At 44.0% G+C, this 18,342-nt stretch overlaps 1 protein-coding gene across 1 annotated transcript in view; it reads left to right on the top strand.

Moving 5' to 3' along the window:
* The first annotated feature begins 220 nt into the window (after positions 1-220).
* The window catches only part of LOC126519317 (choline transporter-like 1), a 36,403-nt gene continuing 18,281 nt past the window's right edge, over positions 221-18,342 (top strand). Inside the window, exon 1 of the mRNA XM_050168946.3 lies at positions 221-1,115. Within this exon, the coding sequence (XP_050024903.1) occupies positions 750-1,115 (366 nt within the window). The 5' untranslated portion in view covers positions 221-749. The remainder of the gene's footprint in view (positions 1,116-18,342) is intronic.

An 18,342-nucleotide genomic window follows, 5' to 3' on the forward strand; every position in this document is an offset into this window, starting at 1 on the left:
GAGACTGTTCGTGCTTTTCCGTGTACATCTGCCCTTTGTTTATCCATACCCCGAGATACTTGTATTCGGCCACTCGGGGTATTTCGTGGCCTTGTATTGTAAGCTCCTGATCAGTTGTATCGTTGAACAGGTTATAAAAGCGCCACCTATGGCTGTCGGTTGAACGAAAGTGGGCGCAAGCTGCTCCCATAGAAGCCGGATATCTGTGCAGGTCTGGAGTTGCAGTAAGTCGTGGTCATGAGCAGCTCTATACGGAACGCCACGGCCCATTGCACAGGCCGGCTGCAATTTGACGCGGCCAGGAGGCAGAATATGCGCGCAAAGTACCTAACGGTAACGCATCAACGAGCTCACAGCCCCAAGCTTTTATTACACGCATATAGCGTGGAAATACGAATTATTCAGCTGTAAGTGGACACGGAACACGGACCGCTTCGCAGCGCAACCGGTCCCGAAGACAGACGCCATGCAAATAAGCGGATGTGACCTCATAGGTTATAGCAGACGTGACGTCATAGGTGAACGTAGACGTTTCGGACACCTTTCGTCTGTTGTGCCGCCCTAGTTGCACCAGTCAGGGCCAAAGAAAAGGTCACAAGCGCCGTAGCTGCGGCTCTCTTGACGGACTTGATGCTCGTTGTGCGCCGAGTTCCCCGCACTCCGTGGCCATGCGGAGCGCTGTGTGCCAAGTGCTCTGCTGAGAGTTCAAGACGGCGTAGCGTCTACGACCGTTTTTTCAGGCAGTGGCTATGGTTCCAATGGCATTTCCTGCGGTCGAGGAGTTTGAGCGGCCCACTGCAGCGCCTGGCTCTTTCAAAGCCCGCGGCTGCACCGACCTGCCGTGGCTCTTCGCCCTCGCCTGCTCTCTGGGAGCCGCTGTGTTTGTGGCGTCATTCGCTCTGGCGCTCGGCGACCCCCGCCGTCTTGTGAACGGCTGTGACAGTTTCGGCAACGTGTGTGGCGCGCGCAACGCACCCATGGGACGCTTGGCCTTTTCCGGCATGGACTTGACGGACAGGCCGTACCTCTTCTACTTGGATCTTGCCGACCCGCGCAACTCGCTCAAGATATGCGTCAGCCACTGTCCGTTCCGCGCGCTCCGCACCATGGACGAGGTATCATAAAAACGCTCGTGCATGTTTTTTTCTAAAAAGTAATAACAATAAATAAGTGGACGTGTCGTCTACGTAATGCCAAGCATACTTCGTTCAGAAAGGTTGTTATGAATCGTTTAAGGCTTCTGCAGCGAATGGTTACTCTCATGCGACGTGTAACGCTTATGGGCACATATCCATTGGCGCTGGATATGTGTGTCTAAACAAATCCGCAGGCGCCATGGGCGGAGTGTGTGACACTAAAGAGAATTTATTCCAGCATAATGCATACAAGTGACATGTTGCAACAAGGGAACAGTGCAAACAAAATGGAACGGCAGAGCATTAACGTACTTGCTAACACAAAGAACTAAAAAGAAAATGAGGGTTTCACGATGTCGCCCAAGCTTTCTTTATGTTCCTTCTGTTTGTGTCGTCTGTTTCCCATCTCGCACAATAACTGCAGCCATGAAATCCATGTTCTGGGGTGCTACCCAAGCAGACTGGGACTGCACTTGAGTTGGCACTCTCACTTTTGTAACTACAACCTCAAATTTAGAGCAAGGGTGCCCAGCCCGTGATTCAAGGCAGCTTCTCAACAGGTGCATTGATGCATTGGTTCATTATGCAGTTCTATGCGTTTTCTTTCAAGGCACAATACTTTTAATTCCGGAAGAATTCATGTAGACGACTATCCAAACTGCATTTTTTTTTCTTTTTTACTAGCTGATTTGCAAAAAAGTCCAGATGTTTGAGGAATAAAGGGTTGACTAGCACTAGAATGCTTTGCATTAAAAAGGAAAAATGAGATATCAAAATGCTCATGATGAGCAGGCAAGTCAGGACAGAGCAGGACAGTGTCAGTTTGGACAAACTTGAATGGACAGTGAATATGTCTTGTCAGTTTATCATAACAGAAGTGATCCATAGAATGAAGCATCTGCAATTCCAGATGTGCCCAAAGATCCTCGGCACAAAATGATAATTGAAGCAACATTAAAAGCAAAAGGCAGATGTAAAAATAAATAGGACATTTATTTAAGAAGGGTACTGGTTTGGGCGAGTTGGTAGCAATACATTATAAACACTTCTTTCGCACAAACTGAAAGATAAAGGACTAGGGATTTGACAAACAAGTGCAAACTTTCAACCGAATTTTATTTCAGAATGTATTATATACAAGACGATATATGATGTGCCTAAGAAGGGATGAACAGCCTGAAAGTAGACAGCGCTGAGATCTTTAAACAGGTGTGATGAAAAGCGAAAAAAGAAGAAACAAAGATGCCGTAACACATTTCGCATGCTTTCTTATTTTGTTATAGCGCGAGCTTGACAAGGACAACAGAAGGCACATCTGACACACACAGTGCTAACTTTCAACAACCGATTTATTTCTCGTTCTCGTCGCTATATATACACCCTCGAACCGTCATACAGCACGTGTAAAATTTTGGGAAAAATGAACAAGAAATATAAACTAGGAACCACACGTAGGCAGTTTCTTGACTCATATTCACAGACATGTACACGTTCAACGTGAACAAAGATAATTGAGCTCTTTTGAGGATTATCCTCAAAAGACCTAAATTATCTTTGTTCGCGTTGAACGTGTACATGTCTGTGAATATAGTCAAACTTCTATATAAAGAATCTCGATTTAACGGACTTCGCGGCATAATGAAATATTTTACTTTCCCGATTGTATGTGCGTTAAAAACTGTTTCTTATCGCGATTTAATGTAGTAATTCCGTGACACGGTTTCAATCTAACGAAATTTTCAGCTATTTGAGGCATGTACTTGGGAGCCTGTATGGCTAATAAATCTACCAAAACGCTATTACAGTAGTGTTGGCCAAGCCAAAAGTTATTTCAAGTGTCCTTCCGCATGGAACATTGGAGCGGCAAAAACGCCATCAAAGCGCGTGCGCCAGGGCGCGGTATAGGCAGGAAACACTGCTGCGGCATTTGTAGTGTTATTAAACAACTTGCAAAGGCAGCGGAGCGCTCGGAAGAACACGAGAGCTGACGATTAAATCTGCATAATGGGGATGGGGAGGGAGTGGACGGGCCCTAATGTGATCAAGCACCCGCTATGGGGAGGGGGTCAAGAATCCGGGGCCTATCTGCCGTCTCCTCCTCGCGCGCCTTAGCTTGGAAGTAATCTCACCGCGGCAAGCGAAAAGGCCGAGCCGAGACGTTTGGTGCCTTGATGCACCTTGGGTTCCCGCACGTCTTGTGTTGGTGGTCGCGTAATCTCAAGTTTCCAAGACATGCTGCGAAGCGGTCGGCTCGCGTTGTGACAGCGACTTGGTGGCCACAGAGTGAGATCAGTGAATGTTTGCCTGAGCGCGCGGCACCGATAAAACTACGAACCTTACTTCGTGCAGTTGTCTCTTTGCTATCCCCTCAGTGCTTCGCCACGTCAATGCAGTACTGGTCTCAGCACAAGCTGCACAGCATGCGCTGACGCTCGTAACCACACTATTATGGCCAGACTTTCTTGCGATTCGTTTATACGTGATTACTAACAAGATACTATCCACCAGGAAGCCCCATGAATTTGTAAAGTTGCTTTCAACGCTGAAGCCGTAAAACCTCGAGTTAACGAAATTGCAATTTAACGAAGTTTTGCTGCAAGTGCAACTTCGTTATATCGAGGTTCGACTGTATGTGAATCAATGAACTGCCTACCTAGTTTATATTTCTTGTTCATTTTTCCAAAAATTTTACGTGTGCTGTATGACGGTTCGAGGGTGTATATATAGCGACGAGAACGAGAAATAAATCTGTTGTTGAAAGTTAGCGCTGTGTGTGTCAGATGTGCCTTCTGTCCTTGTCAAGCTTGCGCTATAAAATAAGATATGCCGTACCAACAAGCCCAATTGCTATCCTCATCGCATGCTTAGTCAGTCTCGGGCCACCACTGATCTGGAAGGAAGCGGTGGTCCGAGACTCGGTGCATGCTGCACGTGTTACAGTATCTGTTTCTTCTTTTCTTCCTTTTCATCATGCCTGTTTAAAGATCCTAGTGTTGTTTTGTTTTTGGATGGTCATACCTCTTTATGCAGGTTCTATATCGCATATGTATTACATACACGCACGACAAAATTCAGTTGACAGTTTGCACTTGTGTTCGTCAAATCCCTAGTCCCTTGTCTTTCAGTTCGTGCTTAACAACAATATATTATGCACATTTATTTGATTTCTCTGATAGCGGAATAATGTCAGCAAAGGAATTAATGTGGCTATTTGGTCCACACAGATTATTAGAATGCGCTAATTGAAATATTAATAACACAAATAACTGAGGCGGACACACAGGTTTACAGGACAGCCCAACTCTAGTTGCTAGTAGCACTTTGACCTGTGTGTCCACCTCAGTTTTTCGGCTTTTTTCAAAATCAAGTAGCAGATGTCAGTGCATGGCTGCTACAGAAGTTCGGCCTTACAAAATTAACGATTCATTATAGGCTGATTTTTTATGCATTGGGTGTACAGGAAGCCAGCCAAGTTGTAGGATATTATTCCTCATATTTGAAAATTCAGCTTAACCAGGCTTGTCTTGACGGGAGTCTGCTATAGTTTGTGTGCTTTTTTTTCTTCATCTGCTAATTTGCCCTTAATGGTTTGCAATGGCAAGACAGTGCAAAATGAGATGTGGGTCTCACACTGAGCATCTTGTTGTGGACGCATCTCAGACTGCGGCGGTGGGCACTTGTGGCAGTTTTTGGTATTTCTAAATGCAGTGTCTTACAATAAGGGAGTGGTCATGTGAATCTGATGAACAGTCAAAAGCAGCATGTGGAGAATGAAGTAGAGAGCTCATTACGAATAAACCAGTATTTAAATATTATGCAGGCCCATTCACATGTTAGATTCTCTGTGAAGCGACGCTTTCGTGACGCAGTAAATGCATTAAATTCGCCCACTTTGTTCCAGCGTCTTTCGCATAAATAAAACTGGCGGGTGCTATGCATTGTTACAAATATTGTGCAAGCTTGTAATCTTTCTTTCTTAATTATTTATTTTGAATGTACCAGCCACTTTTTGGCTGATCGCCGGTTGTGGATATGTGCCATAGTATTGAAATCATATTCACCATCAATATGTGATGACCATCTCAAAAAACTAGTTGGCAATGGCATGGTATGCACCACCTGCTCCTTTGTGAATCCCCCATTGTGGGTATGCGCTATTGTGCAGAAACCATCATCATAATCAACACGCAGGCATTCTTCTTGGCCAATCCCTTGTTGTGGGTATGTGCCATAGTATTCAAATCATATTCACCATCAATTTGTGATTATCATTTCAAAGATCTAGTTGGCGATGCCACGATATGCACCGTCTGCTCCTTTGTCAATCCTCACTTATAAACGCATCGGCGTCCGTCTCAGTGTCGTCAGGTTTGTGTAGTAGCATGGCATTGAGCATCATCCTTGCTTCCTGTCCGTGAACAAGGCTGAATGGAGTCACCCATGTATTTCTTGTTTAGCCATGTTATAAGGAAATGTGATATAAGACAGAATCTCATCCCAATATTTGTGCTCTATATTCATGTACACTGAAAGCGTGTCTTCGAGTATTTTGTTCAGATGCTCTGTTAGTCCATTTGTTTGTAGATGGCAGGCTGTTGTCTTTCAATTAATTGTGCCTCTGAGCGTCAGGACTTGATATAAAAGCAGGACTGTGAATGCGGTGCCTCAGTCTGTTATGACAATGGTAGGTGCACGATGTCTCAGGACAACATTCTCAATGAAAAATTGTGCCAGCCTCTGCTGCTGTGCCTCTCTGGATAGCTTATGTTTCGGCGTAGCGAGTAAGGTAGTCAGTTGCTACAATAACCCAGCGGTTACCCGTAGTACAGGTAGGAATTTGGCCCAAGAGGTCTATTCTGATCTGGTCAAATGGCGCTTGTGGTGCTTGAACAGGTTGTAGCAAACCGGCTCGTTGTGTTGAAGGTGACTTGCGCTGTTCACTACCTAGGCAGGTCCGAATGGAGTGTTTCACGGCAACGGGCAGTCCTGGCCAATAGTATCCTTGTTGCACTCTGTTCGGCATTAGCGTGTATCCTAGATGCCCAGAAGTGATCTCGTTGTGACATGCTTCCGGTACTTCACAACGAAGAGCAGCAGGAATGACCAGCAAAAAGCTGATCCTCTCGAAGAGAAGTTCATTTTGTATAGTACTTTGTTCCTTAAGAAAAACACTGACAGTCCTTAGGTGTGGCCTGAGTTTGTTCGTCCAAGAAATTGACCAGGCCAAGCAGCTCAGGGCCGTCACATTGTTGTGCAAAGCTAGATGTGTCGAGAAGACCGAGGAACGCTGTCTCCTCTTCATCGGAAGAAGGGCGACCGAGACAGGCAGCCTGTGTCGGTATGGCGGTTCCCCGGCTTGTACATGACCGCCATACCAAACTCTTGCAGTCTAAGGTGGTAACGTGCTAATCGCCTGGAACGATCTTTAAGATTTGTGAACCAGTAGAGTGAATGATGGTCGCTGATAACTTTGAAGGGGTGACCATACAAATATAGGCGAAATTTTGTAACCGCCCATACGACGGCTAGGCACTCCTTCTCGCTAGGGTTGAGGGTTTAGAACACTGTATTTAGGACACTGTATTCAGAACACTGAGGATTTACAACACAGTTTTAGAACACTCCTTCTCAGTTGTAGAGTAGATTGCTTCTGTGCGTGACAGCATTCTGTTTGCATAAGTGATCACTGTTTCTGCGTCCTCCTGGCACTGCACAAGCACGGCTTCGAGACCAACATTGCTGGCGTCAGAGTGAAGCATTGTAGGAGCTGTCTCGTCAAAGGGGGCAAGTACAGGGGGCGTTTGTAAAGGATTCCAGAAATCGGTAAATGCAGCTTGCTGTTCATCGCCCCATACAAAAGCAACAGCATCCCTCGTGAGGCGAATTAACAGCGACGCAATGTGAGCAAACTGCAATAAAGCACCGATAATATACGCAGAGGCCCAGGTAGCGCCAGATAGCCTTTTTATCTGAAGGTACTGGGAACTGTGTGACAGCGGCAATTTTGTTAGGATCCAGGCAGACACCTGCATGACTGACGACATAGCCAAGAAACTAGCTCCTCAAAGAAAAAGTGACATTTCTCTGGCTTTAGGGCGAGGCCAGCAGACCGTACTGACTGCAGGGCTGCTTTAAGCCGGTCAAGGTGCTCTTCAAACGTTGCAGAAAACACTGACATTGTCGATCCATAAGCCGTTGGAAAGTATCAGGTGTAGAGCACAAGCCGAAAGGCAAGACCTTAAATTCGTATAGTCCATCTGGCATGACAAAAGCAGTTTTCTCTTGGTCTCTCGGGTCTACCTCAATTTGCCAATACCCGCTTTTTAGGTCCATGGAAGAGAAATTCATTTAGGTCCAAAAGAGAATAAAACACTTCATCATATTCAATTGTGGGCTACAAATAATGAACTAAAGCTAAATATTAGTAAAACCAAAGCAGTTTTGTTTCATCCATGAAACAAATTCTGCGAAATCCCCCGACTACTGCTAAGCAATATCGAAATAGAAGATGTAGAAAGTTTTGAAATGCTTTGCGTGATTCTCTCCAATAATTTGTCCTGGGATGCTCACATCAATTACCTAACGAAAAAACTGTCCGAAGTAATTGGTCTCATGCATTGACATTGCTTTACGTTCCCTCTTTCTAATAGGAAGATTTTGTACAATGCTCTTTTTTCTTCTATGCTAAACTATGGTGCGCTAGTTTGGGGAACAACTAAAGAAAATATGAAGAAATTTCTTTCACTTCAGAAGCGTGCAATACGCCTTGTTTTTATAGCTCCTTACCCAAGTCACACAGAGGACATGTTCATCAAGCTTAAGCTTGTTAGCATACAATGTATGTTCAATTTCAGACTACTTCGACAACATAAACTGGAAACAAAAAAGAAAGATTACCTTCTGAAATCATTGGTGAGGTTGCAAAAAAGATTCCCCTGCATACAGCACATGCTATCCCCAAACATGAGAAGTTGATAGATGCCGCACGACCTATGGCAAGAAAATGTTAAAGTACACATTACCGACCTTGTTAAATGAGTTATCCAAAAATGGCATGAATATAGAATTGATCTCTTTCAATCAGCTATGCAATATATATGTATAACTCTCCATTGTTCTATATTTTGTTGAAACACTACTTGCATTTTTTGTACTTTCTTTTTCTCGTTTCTGATCCAGTGAATTTCCCACGATGCTCTTTGTGTATTCATAGATTTTCTTTATACACATATTTGCCTGTTTGCATGTCTTTGTATTTTCTGAAGCTTTTGCATTTCCTGCAAATTGATTTTCTCCTCTACATTTTGTATGGGATTGATGCCACTGTATGCCATGCTATGGTGCACGGACCCAGTCAAGCCTTTTCAGGCTTTTTGTCTGTGCTCCAAACATCTGGCAGAGGTTGAATAAAGCTTAATTGAATCGAATTGAAAAATAACAAGCATTTCGAAACCTATCAAGTGAATTGGCTATGCGGGGTAGCGGACACACGTCTTTCTTTTGTCACCTGATTTAGCTTCAGATAATCCACACAGAAACACAGGCTGCCATCCTTCTTCTTGATCAAAACAACAGGTGATGATGAAGGGCTTTTGGGCATCACATAGTCTTTCAAGAATCATCTGAATCGCATCGTCTTCAAGCATTTGGTTTACCTGCTGTTGTATCACCTTGCGTTCTTTTAGGGCCACACGATAAAGGCTTTGGATAAAGGCGATAAAGGAATATAACCAACCCTTACATATAGCTTTCATTGATTACGAGAAAACGTTTGATTCAGTCGAAACCTCGGCAGTCATGGACGCATTACGGAATCGGGGTGTAGACGAGCCGCATGTAAAAATACTGAAAGATATCTATAGTGGCTCCACAGCCACTGTAGTCCTCCATAAAGAAAGCCACAAAATCCCAGTAAAGAACTGTGTCAGGCAGGGAGATACAATCTTCCCGATGCTATTCACAGCATGTTTACAAAAGGTATTCAGAGACCTGGATTAGGAAGAATTAGGGATAAGAGTTAATTGAGAATACATTAGTAACTTGCGATTCGCTGATGATATTGCCTTGCTTAGTAACTCAGGGTACCAATTGCAATGCATGCTCACTGACCTGGAGAGACAAAGCAGAAGGGTGGGTCTAAAATTAATCTGCAGAAAACTAAAGTAATGTTTAGTAGTCTCGGAATAGAACAGCAGTTTACGATAGGTAGCGAGGCACTGGAATTGGTAAGGGAATACATCTACTTAGGGCAGGTAGTGACGGCGGATCCGGATCATGAGACAATTAATCGGAACAATAAGAATGGGCTGGGGTGCGTTTGGCAGGCATTCTCAGATCATGTACAGCAGGTTGTCATTATCCCTCAAAAGAAAAGTGTATAACAGCTGTGTCTTACCAGTACTCGCCTACGGGGCAGAAACCTCGAGGCTTACGAAAAGGGTTCTACTTAAATTGAGGACAACGCAACGAGCTATGGAAAGAAGAATGATGGGTGTAACGTTAAGGGATAAGAAAAGAGAAGATTGGGTGAGGGAAAAAAAGCGCCAGTTAATGACATCTTAGTTGAAATCAAAAAAAAAGAAATGGGCATGGGCAGGACATGTAATGAGGAGGGAAGATAACGAATGGTCATTAAGGGTTGCAGACTGGATTCCAGGAGAAGGGAAGCATAGCAGGGGGCAGCAGAAAGTTAGGTGGGCGGATGAGATTAAGAAGTTTGCAGGGACAGCATGGCCACAATTAGCACATGACCGGGGTACTTGGAGAAGTATGGGAAAGGCCCTTGCCCTGCAGTGGGCGTAACCAGGCTGATGATGATGATGATAAAGGCTTTGATGAATTGGTCTCACTGCGTCCTCTGTGATTATTCAGTGCTTGGTTAAGGGCATCCGACTGACCCTTGACATTGACGCAAAGCTATCGTGGAACTCGGCCAAGAGCGCAAGGAGCCGTTCTCGCTCGTGTTGCGGTAATGTTTACATCAAGCACAGGTGCTGGGTCTTGTGCAGATGCTTCCATGAGTGCTGAAAAGCAGCGACAAACATCAGCGACGTCGTCAAAATTGTTAGGTGCCTTGGCTCTGTGCTAAAATTGGTTAACACTAGGTTTCTGTGCCCTTCGGTGACATTTACGATGCCTCGTGCAAGAGATACCGTGAGTAAATAACAACGGGGTTACTTGGTGTGCAACTCCTTCGCAATCAAATGGTACGGTGCATGCCACCAAAACAAGGATACATGACCGAGGTGAGACGATTACGTTGTTTTCGATGAGGCGAAAGAAGTTGTATCGCGGCGATAAGCAGGGAACTAAATAGGGACTCTTGTATAATGTAATTGAACAGTCCGAGATGTTGATTATGGCACCATATTCCTGTAGAACATCCATGCCTATGATTAAATCTTTATAACGTGTTGGAAGAATGACGAATGTGGCCACAAAAGAACCTGTGATGCCGATTCTCGCAGTACAGCTTCCAGCAGGCATGAGCAGTTCGCCACCCGCAGTCCTGATATGGGGTCCCGTCCAGGGCATTTTTACTTTCTTAAGGCAATCGGCCAGACCTTGACTTATTATGAAACAATCGGCGCCGGTGTCGGCTAGTGCTGTCATTTGCTGTCTGCCAATGGAAGCAATAAGATTTGCGCTCACAATTTCGTCGATGTCGGGGTTTGTCTGTTTCATGGCATCCTGCAGCGGGGTTATTGGAGGTTTTTCATCGTCTTGTTGGCCCGTGACCTTACCCCAGAATTCACCACCGTTAGTTTCCCCAGCGTGGGCAAGTCACCTTCTTCCTCGAAGGTCAGCAAAAGGATGTCTATTCGGTGAAGATGAATGAGCAGGGGATGTAGAACATGACCGTCAGCCAAAATCGGCCTGGTGATTAGGCAGAAAGTTCTCATTCAGGGCCTTGAAAAGCAGCATCGTCACGTCGTAGCATGTAGTCGTCACAGGTGTGTCTACCATCAGACCAGAATTGATAAGGTCGGATGAGGTCGTTTTTTTTTTTTATTATTATTTGCGGAGGCCTCGAAGCCTCGTCTTGTGGCAGTGATCAGAATGCAGCTGACGGTGCCTGGCGGTGGGACGGAATCGGAACAATGGGTGGAAGTTTCAATGTTTCCTCTGGTGGTGATGACCAAGGTAAGGCTCTCAGTGGCTGATGGTGCGACCGCATGGGCGTAACAGAGGGATGACGTTGGAGAGCGTCATCTTATGAGACACTGCTCGTGACTACGATCATCTGCCGAGTACACTTGCCTAATTTCATTACGGACGGCTTCAGCAGCAGACGCCATGGGTGCGCTCACTGCCGGTGTCCAGATCTTCCAAAGTTCTTCGCGAAGAATCTCCCGATTTAGGTCACAGAGTCATTGCTAACAGTTGTTGCAGCAGCGTTGATAATTGTGCTGGTGGGCAAGCGATCGTACTGCCTGCATTCATATGCCTGATTGTGCTGCCTGCGCGTTCGATACCAGTGGCTTTATGAAATCAGCCACAGTACTCAGGGGATTGCACACAAGTCCGGTGAATAGTTCTTTGATGCCATGCATAAGGTATCACAACTTCTTTTCCTGAGGCATGTGAGGGTCAGCTATATGACGCAGGCGGGTCATGTCCTCTGCAAATATTGGTACTGTTGAGTTTGGTGTCTGGATGTGCAACTCAATTAGTTGCTAGGCACTGTCCCGTCGATCAACACTCGCTGATGTTTCAATGAGCTGGTGCTGGAAATCATTCCATGTAGTGATGTTGGTCTCACTGTTTTCAAGCCACGTGCGAGCACTACCGTCAAGGGCGAAATGCATGTTTTTGTTGAGCAGTCCGCCCATTGACGTTGACAACATGTTCGTACTGGTCAGGCCGGTCTTCAACGTCTTCATGTGCACCATCGTGAAAGCAATCGGCAGCCAGTGGTTGCAGGAGGGTTACCTGGGACAGACTGTGAGTGGAGCTGTCTTGTGTAACTCGTGGAACCTGTGGTTGGCTGGCGGTCGCCATTGGCAGAGGTAGACAGCGCCCGGATGAACGTTTCTGTAGGGGGTGGAGCTCCAGAGCAAGGCCTAGCAACTGTTGACTGAAGCGAAGCGCAGGAGTTGTAATTGGAGACGGCTGGATGAACGGCTCCCAGGAGGATTCCGGAGCATCAGGCAGGGTTGCGTACCCTGCACCTCCAGCAGTCTCACACTTCAACGCGAACAAGAGACAACACGTTAAGCAAGACGGTGGAACAGCCTGTTGCAAAACCACCAGAACAAATATGTCTTCTTTGTCGTCTGCATGTCTACATAAAGCATGTGTCAATATCAAATCACAGATGCACACGCAAACAAAATAAGAAATACATCTTGACCTAAGAACAAAAGAAAGCTGAGCTAGTTGGTAAGGATTCATTTTGCAAAAAAGAGGTGAGGCATGCAGACAGGACACAAGAGTAGAGAAGTTCGTGTTCCTACGTTCGTGTTGTCCACTTCTCTACTCTTGTGTCCTGTCTGCACGCCTCACCTCTTTTTTGCAAAATCTTGACCTAGTAAGCCCCAAATGAATGAAGGCAAGGTAGTAACCTAGCGCGATAAAAACATGGAAACAAGAAAGGTGGACAAGGTGTTTCCGTGTTTTTATCACGCTAAGTTACTACTTCAATTATGGACGACCAACTAGCCCAACAATCTACTCTTCTAGAAGGCAAGGCGTTCCTCTGATATCCGCAGTGGCGAGACATTCTTGAAGGAGGGCCAAAAGAGGTTCTCTGTAGCTTTTGCAAGCTCTCTGAAGTGGAACTACTTATGTATATTAATGTAGCATGGGGGGCGAGACTTCATCTTCTGGGCACAATCTGTCATTTCACTATTACCACTGTCTTATGAACACCTGGTGTAACCAAGTGAAAATCCATAATTGTCAATCAGCATAATTTTTTGATGGCTGGCGTGCAGACAGCAGAGAGCACATGGAGGTACATAATGGAACAGCAAAGGTATTCCTTTTGGATCTCTCTGCCCTGTATTTATGTGTTTTTCACTTTGTTTCTCACAAGTTTACTAAAAGGCACCAGGATGTATGTATTTTCTGAAGAGCAGAACAAACATAGTATTGACGCTCACACTGTCCATGTTTCTTGTGTGGTTTCATTTTGTATGCACCATCAATCTTGCTAAGATTGATATCTGGTGTTGCTCAGGGAAGTGGTCTACCGTTGTTATTCCAGATTTGCGAAATCTTCCTGCTAACGTACAGTACAGTCCAGACTCTTGAAGAGGATTGTTTTTCTATATTGTCCTTTCCTTTCTGTTTTCATATCACAAGTTACAGATGCTCCAATTTTCTCAATTTACTTTCATTTCATTAACACATGTACGCCTAAACTTTGACAAGTAAATTTTGAAATATTGTTTGGTAAAAAGGCTGTCAGTGCCTTGAGAATGCAGTATCAGCAGTTTATTAATAGAACATTTATGTGTAACTGTTGGCTTTGAGCTGTCCTACATATAGGACACCAGGCAAATGCACTCCTTATTGGCGTGATAGGATTTAAGCTATTTATTTCGAACTCTGGTGTCGCATTTTTTCACAGTGCACGGTAGTTTTCTTATGACAGTGGGAACAGCTTGTTTGCCTATTGAGTAGAATCCCAAATTTATCCAATCGGGTAAATCAATTTCATGCTTTCAGCTAATGCTGTTGGCTCTTTGAATGCAATCACTTATTTATTTATTTATTTGTTTATTTATTTATTTATTTATTTATTTATTTATTTATTTATTTATTGGTATTACCCTCAGGGCCAGAGGCATTACAGAGGGGAGTGGAACATACGGGAAAGGAGACACTATACAGGTTTTTCTTCTGCTAATACAATGTTAGCTAAAGCAATGAGATAATTGCGGGAAGCAACAAAAATTCACGCAATTGACCGATAACAAATATAATTACATAGTTGGTTAGTTACATTGCAATAGTTTTGTGTTTAAAACATTATGAAACTGGGAATAGTGAACAGTGGACGTGACTGCTCCGGAAGGTGGTTCCAGTCCTGTGAGGTGCGGGGTACAAATGATTGATAACATGTTTGCGTTAAGCACGACATTATCCCCACCTTTTGTGCATGATCAAAACGAGGGGAAATGTATGATGGAGGAAGAATAAGGTCGTTGTGTAGGGTGGGTCTGTAGTATATCTTGTGGAAGAGACATAGGTGAGAAAATTTGCGGTGATAGGCGAGTTACGCAAGCTGTAGGGACTCTTTCATTAAAGTGATACTGGCAGTACGACTGTAGTTACCTTGAATGAAGCAGACAGAGTTATTTTGGACAAGCTCGAGGGCAGAGGTTAATATAGCAGTGCTGGGGTCCCAGATTGAAGAGGCATATTCAAGTTTACTTCGGACTAAAGACTTGTAAAGGAGGAGTTTTAAAGAAACAGTAGCAGATGAAAAATTGCGCTGAAGGTAACCTAACGAGCGTTTTGCATTGCTAATTATTTTGCTAATATGAAGAGACCAAGAAAGGAAGTTATGTGGACACCTAAGTAGCAATAGGATGTTACGGATTCGAGAGCAGAATTCTCGAGCAAGTAGGAAATGGGGCAAGAAGTTGTACGGGAGATGCGTAGTACCTTACATTTTTTTGTGTTGAGTTCCATCAGCCAGATTTTACACCAGTTAGATATACAGTTGATATCGTTTTGAAGGATCTTAACATCATTTTGGTCAATAATTTCTCGGAAGACTACGCAATCGTCGGCGAATAAGTGAATGTTAGAGGTCACGCGTTGCGGCAAGTCATTAATATAAATGAGAAACGGGAGAGGGCCGAGCACTGAACCTTGGGGCACGCCTGAATGAACTGGCCTCAACGGGAAATTTTAAGTGTTAGACACGAATTGTGCGCGTCCAGTTAGAAAATATTCGATCCAGGTGAGAAGTTTCCTATCAATGTTCAATTTGCTTAATTTAAAGAGAAGTAAACTGTGGCAAACTTTTTCAAAAGCTTTTGCGAAATCTAGGAAGACACAGTCAGCTATAGAACGACGATCAAGAATTGTATGTAGCTTGTGTGTAAAGGAAGCCAACTGTGTTTCGCAGGAAAGAGATCGGCGGAAACCATGTTGATCCTTCGAAAAGAATGAGTTGGCATCAAGGAAATTTGGAAATGTTTGTGTAAAGAACATGTTCGAGGATTTTACACGGGATACTAGTTAGTGAAATCGGGCGGTAGTTTAGGGGTGAATTTTTACTTCCAGATTTATGAACTGCAACTACCTTTCCGACTTTCCAGTCGGATGGCAATGTGGATTCATCAATTGATTGTTAGAATATTTTGTATAGCATAATACTAGAATATATTTTGGTACTTTTTACGAATTTAGCATTGATAAGGTCAATTCCGGGGCTTGAGGACACTTTCAATGATTCGATAATTTTTTTGATGCCAAGGGGTTGAATAATTACTGGATCCATTGTTAGAGAATCAAAACACTGCACGTTGGGAAGTGTTGTAGACGAGGTTGTAACAAAATTACGGCAAAATACATAATTTAATACCACAGAGCAGTCGGTAACTGGAATCGCATCACCAGAAGAGTCAAGTAACGTGATTTCGCTATTACAGTCGGGGTGAATGGTTCTTTAAAACTTTTTTTGATCATTACTGAGCATAGCTGACAGAGTATTTTGTAGGAAATTATTACGAGAACATTTCAGTGCGGAGACATAAGCATTATTCGCTTTCACATATGCATCCCACCGCTGCTCGGAGGGAGAATGCTTGGCAGAGCGATAGAGCCGCTTTCTTTTGTTACGAAGTCGTTTTAAATTCGAGTTATACCAAAGTGCTTTTGAATGCGAAGAAATAGTGCGCATAGGTACGTGCTTGTTGATTAGTTCATGTACTTTTGTTGTAAACATATTCCAGTTAGTTTCGGTAGTACGGCTTTCAAGATCATCTAAGAAAACGTTGAGAAACGTAGACAGTTCGTTATTAATAGCTTCAAAATTGGCTTTAGTGTAATTACGAAGGGACTTTTTGACTGTCCGGTTTATAGACTGACAATATTTTACTTCAAAACAGAGCGTTAAATGATCACTAATACCTGGCAGATATGATAAATCAGAGACCATATCAGGACAGTTTCTTATTATAAGGTCAAGCGTATTTGCCGTATTGTGCAATAGCCTAGTAGGTTGAGAGACAAGCTGATAAAGAGAAAATACCGAGCAAAGATTAATAAAGTCAAAGCTTTCTGATGAAAACAGTTTCAAAGCCGGGGGCTCAGAAGACCAGGAAATGTTGGGAAAGTTGGTCTCCCAGGAGAAAAATGAAAGCGCTAGGATGACGTGCAATAATGGTATCAATGGCATCATGTAATTGGGCAGCAAAATTTGAGTAATTATTGGGTGGACGATAGCAAACCCCAAACACAAAGCTTTTATGGCAGATGTAAGCGTGCGCCCACACAATTGCTAGATTAGTTGTAGATTAGTTATAGATATAAGCTTTCTGGTATATGGCTGCCATGAGCTTTTGAAATGGGAGCAGGTCAGCTTTATCGCTTCTTAAGTCGTGTGCTAGAATGCATTCACACGCGTAAGGAACGTATGCAAGTAGCGAAGAATACTGCTTCTTGCTCATATAACATTGCAATATATTGCAATGGTTCAGTGAAGTCTCTACACTCCACCCTTGTTAGATTATATCGGGTGATTATAAAAGCCACCGACTCCTGACCACGGCATTTGAGAACTTTTTATCCAATGTCTAATTATCAGGTGCTTGTGTTCCACACTCTGAGCATTAGACATGACGGCAGTAGTACTGTAGCGTTTGCAGTGATAAATGATTGCATCAGAAGTACAATCAGCTCGGTAATCAAGACCTTGTACCCATAATTTTAAAATTACATCAAATTTTTACGAATAATGTATCAGTTTGTAGGAAAGATGCACAGAAGAGAGCACCTGAAAGCTCCTTATCCTATTTTATGTGTAATCCAAGCATTGATTAACTTACAGAACATAGTAGTTTGTGTGATGTGCAAGAAAAGCGGCCACTTTGTCTTCGAAAAATTGTTTGAATGTATCTATTGCAGGCAGGGTTGCATCTTGACCGATTAGCGTGCCGCAGGACTAGGTGCTAGGAAAACATTCAGGTCATGCTTGCGCTTACTTGCTGCATACTTTTTCGTATTTTACTGGTGGCTCAGAGCTAAACATGTCATTGACACGAGCCGCCGCAGTTTTGTTACTGGTGTGATAAGTGACACACCAAGTGACGTCAGCAGGGGCTCCACAAAAAGCGAATACCTGCATGAGTGCAGCCAGGCAACATTCTAGCGGCCACCCAATAAAGTACTACACAGCCTTCCGAGATGGCAGCCTCCGGTCAGATTGGTCAAGTAGAAGCCTTCAACGAAACTGTGAGTGACTGGCTCTCTTACGAAGAACGCCTGATTTCCTTTTTTTGCAGTGAACAAAGTTCCCGAAGATCTCAAGGTGCATGCTTTGCCAAGCATTATTGGGCCAAAGTCGTTCAGCCTCTTGAAGTCTCTGGCTGCACCAGATAAGCCGTCGCAAAAGATGTTCAACCAACTAACAGAACTGCTTCGCAATCACTTCACTCCGAGAGTGCCTGTGATCGGAGAGCAAGCAAAATTTCACAGAAGTCAGCTGCAACATGGAGGTATCGCACAGTATGTAGCCGAGCTCAGAAAACTAGCCCAAACCTGTGAATTCGGCAACTTTTTGGACAAATTGCTCCGAGACAGGTTTGTGTGCGGTTTATTCCATACCGACCTTCAGCGATACTTATTTGCAGAAGATAAAACGCTGACTTTTCAAAAGGCCGTTGAGCTAGTACTGGCTCTGGAAGAAGCCAAGAAAAACATTGAGGAAGCGTATGCAAAAGAAGCTGCTGACGAATTGCGCAAAATGGGCACCGAAGGCAAAACGAAAAGGAAGTGATTTTTTTAGGGTTTTCAGTATCTTTAGACTTCAGTATCATGGGCATGTTATCAGTAAGACGGGCTTCAAACCAACAAACGAGTTCAAGCTCTTCTGAAAGCCCCAGAGCCTACTAATGCAGCACAACTGTGTTCACTGCTTGGGCTCATTAACTACTATGGCAAGTTTACGCCGCAATCCGCCTCTTTCATGGTGCGATGGCGCATGTGCCCTGCCCTAGCAGATTAGTCGCAAAATGTTTTGGAAGGG

The sequence above is a fragment of the Dermacentor andersoni genome, chromosome 10, assembly GCF_023375885.2.
Source record: "Dermacentor andersoni chromosome 10, qqDerAnde1_hic_scaffold, whole genome shotgun sequence".
NCBI lineage: Eukaryota > Metazoa > Arthropoda > Arachnida > Ixodida > Ixodidae > Dermacentor > Dermacentor andersoni.